The sequence below is a fragment of the Lycorma delicatula genome, chromosome 2 (assembly GCF_047948215.1).
Source record: "Lycorma delicatula isolate Av1 chromosome 2, ASM4794821v1, whole genome shotgun sequence".
NCBI classification, from domain to species: domain Eukaryota; kingdom Metazoa; phylum Arthropoda; class Insecta; order Hemiptera; family Fulgoridae; genus Lycorma; species Lycorma delicatula.
This window is the reverse complement of record NC_134456.1, coordinates 51,844,673-51,856,719: the sequence shown is the minus strand read 5'-3', so window position 1 is coordinate 51,856,719 and position 12,047 is coordinate 51,844,673. Positions and strand designations below refer to the sequence as shown.

The following is a 12,047-nucleotide window of genomic DNA, read 5'->3' as shown; positions in this document are numbered from 1 at the left end:
ACTATTCCGTTTAGTGAACTCTGTGTACTAGTTACATATGTTAATTTTGACCTTACGGTGTAAAATATTCAATTTCTATTATTGGATTAATTGGTGAATAATCAAAAATGAAAAAGAAACTATAATACAGGAAAAAGAAAGATAACATGAAGAAATATATTTCATAAAACGACAAGAAGATGAATACGAACAAAATGTTAAGAATAAAGGAAGAATAAAAAAATTAAGAGAAGATGATAAATATAAAGAGGAAGAAAACGTTAAGACCAAGAAAAGAATAAAAAGATTAAGAGAGGATGATGAATATAAAGAGAGAAAATTTGAAAAGTAGAGAACGTGTACACAAATTAAGATCAGAAGAATTATATCAAATCAAAGAGCAATTAAATGATTACAAAAAAAATAATAAATAAATAAACGAAATGTTCATCAAACCCGACTTAGGGAGAATACTGTCCGACAATATCAGAGGAGTAATGAACTAAAAGATAAAAATTTTTTGCAATTTATTAAAGATCGGGCAGGTGTGCCTCAGTGTATATATTTTTCTTGTGAGGTTCTATTTTTCAGTCACTCTGTAGTTAACTTTAATGTAGACAAAATTAAACAGAAATTAATCCAAAAATAGTACGATTCTAAATTATAATTTTTAATTAATATTAAATATTATTTTTCATAATTTTATTTTTTATTGAACTATTATTATTTATTGTAAATTTTTTTACAGTCACAGGTTAATAATCATTAATAAATCAATATATTTAAATTAAAAAAAAAGTTTAAAAGGAAAAAGGCGCTGAAAGTCCCATTCGATCCGAACCGATGTGCCTTCTCTTGTGAGATCCAAATATTTCAATAATTAAAATTTTATTTGGCTATAATTCTGGAACCAATCAAAATAAGTACCAGTTATGATATATCGTTGAAAAGCTCTCAATGAGGGCTTATTACTGCAGTTAGTCCTAGATCCAATTTTTGGGGGATTTTGGGCTTTTTTGTACACTTTTGGTTCGGTCGTTTTGCAATCAAAAGGGGAAATGCACAATTAGATGTTACAGCAGTCCTAAATACAAAATTTCAATATCCGCCGGCTAATCGTTTTTGAGTTATGCGAAATACGTATGTATTTCGAAACTAGTCAAAATGGATTCAGGGATGGTCAAAATGGTTATTTCCCTTGAAATCTAAAAACCGAAATTTTTTCTCGATAACAATGCTTTCTTTACTTCGTACAAGGAAGTAAAAAAACAAAGAAAAATCATAAAATGACAATTTGAGTGTTACCTAATAGACATAAGCACTTAGAAAGAGGAGTAATTAATTATTAGTGTCTACTTATACTTACTGTAAATTTTAAAAATTTTCCTGTTAACTTTCTTTAATTACACGTGAAAATAATTAGTGTCATTGCCATATAACAAGAAATATTAGAAGTTCAATATTAATGAATAAAAACGGCTACCAAATGAAAAAAATAAAATCATTAATCATCTAAATAGACAACTTAATTTTATATTTAACAATAGTCCTTTTAGCTACGTGAAAAAATGTCGAGGGACTATCACAGGCACTTCCTTTACAAAGCAAATAAAATCATGCGCAATTCTACTGCAAGAGACCGATTTTTTGTTAAAAAATTTTTTCCACGTTCAACTTGCAGCATCTAACAAACCACATTTAACTTGCCACCCTCAAATTTTTTCGACCTTAAATTAAGGATAACTCAACAACGACTCAACCAATCTTCACCAAATTTTCACACGAACAACATGAGATACATTACTACAGAATATGTAAATTTCAGTGAACTTGATGTAATAGTTTTGGAGATTTTCAAGTACAATATTTTATACATACGGCAATAACTAAATACATATATTTTTTACTTATACTTTTTACCGTATTTTTCTTCGAAAAGTTGATAAAAAGAATATGAAATCCGTCTATTTGGTAGGCATTAAGGGATGTACATAATAAAAAGTGCATATTGATCGAATTAAGAACGTTTACTGATAACAAAGGAAACCGTGGGTAGATAATAATTTAATAAATATTAAAAATCTACTGATACAGGCTCAATTAAAACAATCAACTTCATGGTAAATCTAAATAAATAATAGGATAAAACTGCTTACGCTAATTCTCACTGGTATTCTTTACCATACTTATATTCTTTAACTTCAATGTTATTTTTTTCATGTTTGTCCTCAAATTTTGCATTCTTAATTTAACATACTTTCTGACATTGCCGATTGATGAAATTTTGCACAGTTACTAAAGTCGTGTGACAATGCAATATTCAACCATTACTTTTCCAAACATCCCCGTACGGGGGTAAATTACGGGTGCGACTGTACAAAATTGCAAAATCTGAGAAACGGCAAGCGGGGTTTTTGGGGTCGCAGATGACAAATCCGAGGGCCATTTGACATAAAAAAAATGACAAAAACTTGGTACGGGAGTTTTTGTGGTTTCAAATTTGACAACACTTCGTAATCACTCACATATATATATATATATATATATATATTCCAAATTAACAGGAAGAAAATCTTACAATAATGATACATTATCAGTGATGAGAAATCTTTCATAAAAACTCATAATGAAATAATAACTTCACTATTTCGTTACTTTATATAGTAAATGCTTGACTGAAAATTTTTTGATATTTTATAGATATATTAGAGATTTCAATAAATTTGTTATCTTTTGAAATCCAAGTTAACCTACTAATTAAACTCAAGCAATGTATGATAATAATTTGATTAAAGTATGACTAAAAAGTATAAAGCAAATTTTTTTAAATTCTGACAAAATTTTGTAATTTTTATTTTTAATTAAAGCATGCGTTTGATATGGAAAAATTAAGATAATCCTCGGTAACAAATATCATTAAGCACATCTTTGAGCTTTAAATTCGTTAATAATGGTGTAATATAATGAAAATAGCGGGGAATTTAAAAGCAATAAGTTATTCTTAAATTTCATAATCGAGGTTGAAAATTTTCACTTTCTTTCTTTTTAACTGATTACTTTATACATAGAAAAAAATCTTTTATGAGAATTTTTAAGAAAAAATTTGATTCCTGTCGTGTAAGAATTGTAGGACTATTTCAACATTTAATATAAGATTGTTTGAAATACAAAGGAAGGCTAACAAAATAAACTATTTCGTATTCTGTTTTTGATACGTTCTGTATATTTTATTTTCTCTCTGATGAAAATATGATTTAAAAAAAAATTCAATTAAAAAAAATTGAAGAAAATATGTTAGTTTTATCATTTACTAACAAAATTATGAGATCTTAAAGAAAGAAGTTCAATGTTATAGATAAATTATTAAGAAACTGATTTGTTTTTATTATACTATGAATTTAAAAACATTAAAATGTTAATTAAAAAGTCAAAAAATAAAATGAAGCCTTTCAATAGAATATTATTGCCGACACGGAGATAGTTTGGATCAGAGAGGGTCAGATGGAAGGATTTATACTTTTACAACACTGTGAATGTGTTTACTGCTGTAACCTAAGGAGTTGGATCGCCAGGAGTCGTACTGAAGGCGGACATTTTAGAACTGCAATGGAAGATGAGCAAATATTTTAACGAGCAATATAATTCTTGAAACTAGTGATAAAATATTATTTGCGTTTTTGTCACATACTCAAATATTTAAACTTACAATTTGTAAAAAAGTTAATCCTGCATGCAAAATTTAGGATGTAAGACTAATCTTATTATTTAAGCAGATAACTAACTATACATTCACGTGAGAAGCCTTCCCAGTGCTTCCCACTGACATTTTCTTTCATGAAAGGAGATCTATCCTGATTTTGATGACTTTCACCCTTTGTCATTTTGTTGACCAATTAAGAACACACTTGTATTTTTTATGATATTCTGCTGCTTTAATAACTAATTCAAATCTATCATTTTTTTAGTACTCATAGAAAGTAAAGTATAAAAGTAGATAATAACTTACAACTTGTCCAAACACCAGCACAGTGAGGTGTGGTTTAAACTTTATAAAAATAGTTAAACAATCACTCTCTTTCTGAGATAAAGAGATATACTTCCAGATTATCTTTTTCAGAACTGTTGGATACATGTTCAAAAAGATTTTGTGGAAGCACATTCCCATGTATTTAGAAAATAAGTTGATCCTTAATTTTTTTTAAGACTTTTATTACATCAATTGTCCAACAGTTAAGTCTGATTGACCTGCCTTATAATTCCATGAACCTTTTATTTGGTTAAATTAATCTTCATTTTTTTAATTCAGCTGCTTAGCTTCTAAAAGAATACAAAGTAACTCACACACATATTTTTTTACATCTATATAAAGTCATATATTTTTTAATTTCATATCTCTCAAGGATATCTGCAAGTTATTTTACTGTAAAATATATCTTAAGTACCAGAAATAACTACAAGTATTCTTATTAATAGTTAAGAAATCAATGGTTAGTTAATAGAAAAGTTATCTACTTTTTAACTTAACAAAGCAGATAACTAAAAGGTTAAGATTTTGGTAACCTTTATTTCACAATGAATTTTGTTTATAATGTTTTGATAGTTCATAGTATTTTATATTGCATAAATATAATACCCTACCTCATAAGCAGAAGTAGCTTGCAGTTTAAAATACACTGGTAAAAAAAAATATGCAGCTACTGGTGCAAGTAAAGCATAACCAAGATCAATAAGTACAAATTGCGTCCCATGTGAGTAAAATTCAGCTGGTACACCAAGTAATGTGATCGATGACATAAAACTGGCCATTAATGATACTGCCACTGGAAATACATGCTGTTTTTTGTCAGCCAATAAGTATTCCTAAAAAAAAGTATTAAAATTATATTGTAATACAATTGAGGAAAAATACACTTCTTTTTTCCTGTTTAGCCTCCGGTAACTACCGTTTAGATAATACTTCAGAGGATGAAATACACTTAACTCAAACAATTCTACAAAAGTGTAATGACTAGATACATGCAATGAATTTTATAAAAATAAGAAAGTACTTGAGTTTCGTTTGATTCTTACCAATGTTATCATTAACAAACCATTATACAAAGGCCTAGGCAGAATTGGTGAGTTGTACTAAGTTCACTCAGAAGTAGGTATGATTCGATACCACCATGGTATCAATACTTTTATTCATTACACTATTTATACCAACTCACATTGACATAAATCTGTATAAGTAGATACATCTCAAAATTAAATTTAAAATAAAATTGTACACTGTATTTTATTATTATGTTATTCTGAAAAATAATTTTATGTCAAAGTAAATTAATCATGTACTTATATTGTATTTAGACACATATATATTAATAATTTCTGTTTAAGCATTGTAACTCAATAATTTGCATACTCCATAATTAGAAAAGCACAATACTAATACATTTTATTGAGCTTTGTCTAAAAAATATAGCACAGGAAATATAACTCTGTTGTAAAGTAAGTTTTATTAATAATAATGTATAACAAAAGAAAATAATTTATCAAATGCGTAATTACTGTTTAAACATTTATTACACTGAGGAACAAATTAAATTTTTTTTTGTTATAAGGAACAAAATATGTGATCATAACACATAGAACGTTTCATGCTGAATTCAAATATGTAAATAGATTTTCTCCATCACCCACTACTTTTTTATGATACACAGGTAAACTTAGAAAGAAATTTAAGAATTTACATGCATTCAGCTACTAACTTTACCTAAAATGTGGTAGTTGTTTTTTTGTCACTTGGAACATCCCTCTTAGCACCCAATAATCTGCAAGCATTTTTACACCCCACTGTCACTGGTATCTGTTTTCCATGACTGAAATTTGCTGGTGGAAGAGTTTTCCATGCTCATCACTGTTGGCAACAAGATTGTTCAGGAAGAAATCTAGGTGTTAACCAAGGAATGAATTTTTAGTAACATATTGTACCCCATATTTTGTATGTTGAATAATTCACCTATAATGTCATGGTTGTTTGGGGATTTAAGATTTACTAAAAGATTATGCACAAGACTTTTAAACGACTTCCATGCTGACTTTCCGACTTGGGTTAACAATCCTTCGAATTGTTTATCTCTAATCAAGGTTCTTATTTGGAGACCCACAAAAATTCCTTCCTTGATTTAGCATCACCAACACAAGGAAATTTTTCTTTCAAATAATGAAATCCATCACCACACTGAAGTTTTTATCCACAAAGTTATTTTGTACCTGCAAGGTTTTTTGCAAAGTCTTAATTTTGTATGAAGTGGAGGAAAAAGAATCATTTCCGAATTAACTAGTGGGGAATGTACAAAAATTTTCTAACCAGGCATAAGTGCTTCATGCTTTGGCCATTATTTCTGATATAATGCTTTGTCTTGTGGCTACTGTCCCATTCACAATAAAAGTAACAAAATTTAGAATAGCCTAACTGCAAATCCATTAGTAATGCAATAACTTTTAAATCGCAATTTATAGCCCAATGGTAATTGTTCTGAATTTTTTCAAACAGGATTCAATATTGTCATTAGTTTCTTTCATATTAGTTGCATAAGTTAACGACACGGAAGGTAATTAATTTATTGCCATTGCACAAAAGGACAATGTTTAAACTAGTCTTCAAAGAATCATAATCAAGTTGAAGTGTATCTGTGATGTAACAAATATACAAATATTACAGTACACTTAACCATTTTCTCCTGAATTTAAGTCTTAAAACTCTTCCTGACAAGTATGAAAGAAACATACTTTAGTTCAGTATGGATAAAATTCTAGCCTTTCAGCCTAGATCCCAAAAGCTCAGCTTATTTTTTTTTTCACATAAGTTCAAATCCTGAACAAGGTTGTTTAATTCACCTTGAGTTGTCAGATGAGGTTCACGGGAAGATCATCTTGCTCCTCACCTTGAACTTCAGTGGATAACTGCACTTCAGATTCATCTTCTAAAGTTAAATGTGTTGGAGGATATTGTACAGGGAAGCCTAACCATGTGTGATTGGCCTTACAGCAGATGGCAAATCTGAGTACTGCACTGTGAGTTTTGGATTAACTACTTATTTCTTTTATATTTGTAATACAGAAATAACAGCCTGAGAATTGGTATTGTGGTTTACAGAACACCTTCTGCATAGCAAAACTCATGAGCCAATTATCCCTAGCCCAGTCTGTCAGAAGTTTTACACAGGTCAAACAGCAGATGTAAGGACCCCATATCTTATCTTGATCCACAACTTTACAGCCAAAATATAGTTCACAACATGTCTTAACAAGTGGAGTAAACTTTATAGAAATTATCTATATAATCTATGCACTTTCTTGACACATTATACAACACACAACACAACACACTTTATATAGTAACGGCAAATCACAAAACAAAGTGAAACCAAAGTATAGTAAGGGGCATTAATCTGAAGCTTAGCATTGTGTCAACTGAACCTGCTACAGCTGACATTCCATTACCCATTTAGTGTAACATACGATTCGCTATGGAACCGTCTCTATATTAGTACTGCTAATATTTAAAAAAAAATTAAAAATAGTAGTAAAATTAACAACAGGGAAACAGGGAAATTCCACGGTAGCGGCTGGGATATTAGCGCTCCTTTTGGTAAAAGACCCTATTATTGATGCATTCCCCACGGGAAGCCCACAGAAATTTATTAATCATTCAATTGATTTGAAACATTAAAACCCGGCTCACAGTTCATAATTCATCTAGTTCATAATCCATTTAGTTTAATTGAAAAACATTCGTGCTTCATTCTCCATAGCCTCGCACAGAGTACTCACCTTATATCATCTAGCCTCACGCGGGGTTCACATATGCCGCACTTCGCCCAGCAGGGTCAATCCAATTGTCTGTGTGTGTGTATGTTTATGTTGGTCTAGCCTCGCATGGGGTGCTCGCTTATACATTAGTCTAGTCTTGCACGGGGTGCTTGCCTTGCCTCGTTTCGCTTCCCACAGGGGTTCAAACATGCCGAACTACACCAAACAGCATTGAATGACCTTGAACTTGCGCTTTAGTTCCCGACATCTTTAGTTGCGACACTTGTTACACTAGTGCCTTCTTTCGTCCACTCAGTGGACTGATTTTAACAATGTTGGAGACAAATGCATGTTTCTCCAAATCAAGTATTACTGCTTTATGAGACGGTCATTATTAAAAAGTTCACGAAATCAATTATTACTAATGACTTTGCTCCGTAGATGGTCGTTTTGTACTCTCAAATACATCACCAACCGCTACTTAACGTAACTCTGCTTGCATCACCTACGGCTTTGCAACAGAAATAAGAGAGAGAGAGAGAAAGAGAGAGAGTAACTCGGAAAGAACCGATTTACTTATTATGATGATACATTTATTTTCATACTATGAAAATAAATTTTCATACTGTAAATAATTAGTTTTTATAACATATAAATAATAGTATAATTATAATATACATTATTATTATAATATATATATTATTATTATCATATAGTATTATTATAATATATAAATAATTAGTTCTTTCATACTATGAAAGAACAATATTTTAAACGCGCTACTAACTTCAGTTCTCAAATTTTTATATAATACAGCACATAATTAATGCATGTAAAGAAATAAAATAGATTTTTTTATTTTTTGCTTTCAAAAGGGTAATGTTCTTTGGGTATTATCAAGTAAGTTTGTGCTTATTTAAATGAAAATAGTTCAAACCCACCGGGTTGGTGAACGCGTCTTCCTAAATCAGCTGATTTGGAAGTCGTTCCAGCGTTCAAGTCCTAGTAAAGCCAGTTATTTTTACACGAATTTGAATACTAGATCGTGGATACCGGTGTTCTTTGGTGGTTGAGTTTCACAATTAACCACACATCTCAGGAATGGTCGAACTTAGAATGTACAAGACTACACTTCATTTACACACTTCATTTACACTTATACATATCATCCTCATTCAACCTCTGAAGAATTATCTAAACGGTAGTTACCGGAGGCTAAAACAGGAAAAGAGAGAAATGAAAATAGTTCAGCCAGTTATCATCAAATAGGTATTTAATCACAAAGCAGAAACTAGGTATATGGGATTTTTAAGAAAATAAAATGATTATGATAGACAACATTTTTTACTCTGAGGAGAAAATCAAAATATTTAAATTTCACGAGTAGTGAAAAAGGGAACATTTTTGTGAAAAAAGCATTTAATATATTAATAACGTAATACAATCAGAACAGTTTTTTAAAAAAATTCATCATTTATTCAAAATAATCTCAAAAGTAATAGAATAATAATGTAAATATATTTGAATATCCATTAATAAATTAATATGAAGAAATAATTCTAAAATAAACATGTACTAAATCATATTTAAACTCTTAAATGATTACGAAAATATTATTTAAGATAAATAATGTTTATACATTTAACTTTATAATATTTAATATAAAAACAATAATAATCAATTAAATAAATTAGAGCTTCATTTAATGAATAATTAAATTAATATGAAGACGCAATTTAAAATAAATGTGCACTAACCACAGCCTAATTCTTTTGAAAAAATATGAAAATTAGTAACAGGAAAAAAGTATAAAAACAAAACCGACTTAAAAATATTATACGTAGTATAATATACATAATATTATACAAAACTAATTTTTATTTTTTTATTGAAATAGTAACATTTATTTTTTATTAAATTAAACGTACATTTTTATTTTTTATTTTTTGTAGTTTATGCTAAATTTAAAATTAACGAACGACTTTCATTACTAAGCTTACTAAGAATACCATAACCTCCTCTTTCATGTAAAAAAAGGGTCTTATTCTGATAATCTTAGTAATATTGCATATTTGAAGCTAAGTTGATGATTGTCTGGAAAATTTTTCCGTTTTTTTTTATTTGTCCTGCACGGGAGATCAGGTCTTAAGCTTTATTTTTTTATAATGGTTGGTAACCAATTCTTGAAATAAAAATTAATAAATTCTTAGCAAAACCGTAAAATTTTATATTTCATTCAACCAGAATTATAAAATACTAGCTCTACCCGCCACGCTTCGTTGTGGCACATTGTGTTTGCATGGATGAGAAACAAAATAAAGCATACGTTTCATAGAAGTTTAATTTTTCAATACTTGTGGATATACGATAATTTTTTTTTTTCCACTGTCTGCGTAGATATAAAGGCTATCTGGTTTGCCGACTAGGGAACACGCAACATACAGTTGCCCATGTGAGAAGCAATCCGCATCTAAATCTAAACCACACAATTCTAAAGATTGACCTTGAGCTTTATTGATTGTGACTGCAAATGCCAATCGAATTGGGAATTGCAATCTTTTAAATTAAAATGGTGTATCGGTCGGGATTATGGGTATTCGAGGAATGAGAACATCTTCACCTTTGAAAGGTCCCGTTAAAATCGTTGCTTCCACTACGTTATTCATCAATTTCTTAACTGCAAGTCGCGTTCCGTTGCAGAATTTTGGCTGATTAATATTCCGCAACAGGATAATTGTTATTTTTTGATCGAACCGTTGCTAGAATCAATCTAATGAGGAATGTTTTCCCAGTTCCTCCTGGCGCATCCAAGAAGAAGGTCCCCCCCAACTCCGTCATTTATCATTTACATTATGCGATCATAAATGCCTTTCTGTTCACGCGTTAATTTGGGAATGTTTGATTGGACATATGACTGAAGATCACCAATGTTGTAACTCTGTTCACGGCGTAAATCCACATCAAATGAAGCAATCGCAGCTCGGGTGGGTGCTGGCATTCCCAATCGACTAAGAACTTTATTTGCAATAGCTAAGCACTTGTCTTCAATATTTATCAATGCTTCGTTGTAAATGCCTTCTGTAAATTCCATGGTCATATTGGTATTTTCTAGGCGTACTCTATGCGAAATATCCTCAGCCATATGCGATCGATATCTTTCCCATAACTCTGTGGGAGATGAAGGGAAGCAAGCGGTCAATATAATTGCGAATAATGCGCGAATTTGGTTTGGATGTGCAGTGTTGCACGCGTCAATAATACATATATCCCACTGTTGGTCGTTTTCTAATAAATTCAGAGCTTGGTGAAAGGTGCAGCTCAATCACGACACGATCACACAAAAGTACCTCCACTAAAGTGAATATTTAATTCAGATTGTATAATAATCTGAATCAGATGCAAGTGAATACGTTTTTTTTTTTTTGTTAATAAACAATGTAATTGGGAACAGGTATTGTTTCACATGTGACTGCGGTTGTCGTTAGCTAGTATGGCGAGTGTTCCCTTCGCTTCCGGCAGATGGCGCGCGCGGTCACTGGTACACAGTTGACCGTTAAAAAAACTGTTTTCTCGCGGTCGCGGGTATGTGACTGATGCGAAAAATAGATAAAAACAATCTTTGAAGCCGGTTATATATCGTGCTAAAATTTGAGGTCAATCGGTGCAGAACATTTTGAGTTTTTGAAGCGTACACAAACGAACTTAACATTTTTATATATAAAGATTTGTGGGCTGCGAAAAAAGCCCTTAAGTCGTGCGAAAAAACACATCATTTTAAATGCTTACAAAAGCAGAGTTATGCTTACAAATTACAGAATAATCAAACGGCGTTGATTTCAGATGTTAATAAACTGCTAACGTAAGTAGAAGTTGTGCTGCTTCAGTGTACAACGTGATTCTCGAGTATGAATCTACTAATGAATTACGGTCTCCAAAGAAAACAAAACCCCGCAGGTCAATTGAGAAAAAGGTGAGATTTTGATAAAATCGCGATTCGTAAAAAAATTACACGAATTTGAATTATTTAGAAATAGTTTAGCGGTATATTATGTCCTTTGGAAGAGAATTCGGTTATTGTGTTCAACAACGCTTCTTATCATTAAACGAAAAGAATTCCAGCCGTGTTATAGCAAAACAATGATATCAAAATGTGGCTTAGTTTAAAAGGAATAATTTTTGAAGAGGTTTAAGTTAATGTTCAATCATTGCAAAGGGTTTCGCGTATTAAAAGTAATTATAGTCCATATAAAATTGGTTTGACACACAACGCC

General features: G+C 30.6%; 1 protein-coding gene across 5 annotated transcripts in view; it reads right to left on the bottom strand.

Annotated features, from left to right (window-relative positions):
• The window catches only part of LOC142318798 (putative sodium-dependent multivitamin transporter), a 122,282-nt gene that overhangs the window by 44,137 nt on the left and 66,098 nt on the right, over positions 1 to 12,047 (bottom strand). For all 5 annotated transcript variants that reach the window (XM_075355286.1, XM_075355287.1, XM_075355285.1 and 2 more), the window contains one exon: positions 4,618 to 4,839. In XM_075355286.1, coding sequence (XP_075211401.1) covers positions 4,618 to 4,839 — 222 coding nt within the window. The remainder of the gene's footprint in view (positions 1 to 4,617; positions 4,840 to 12,047) is intronic.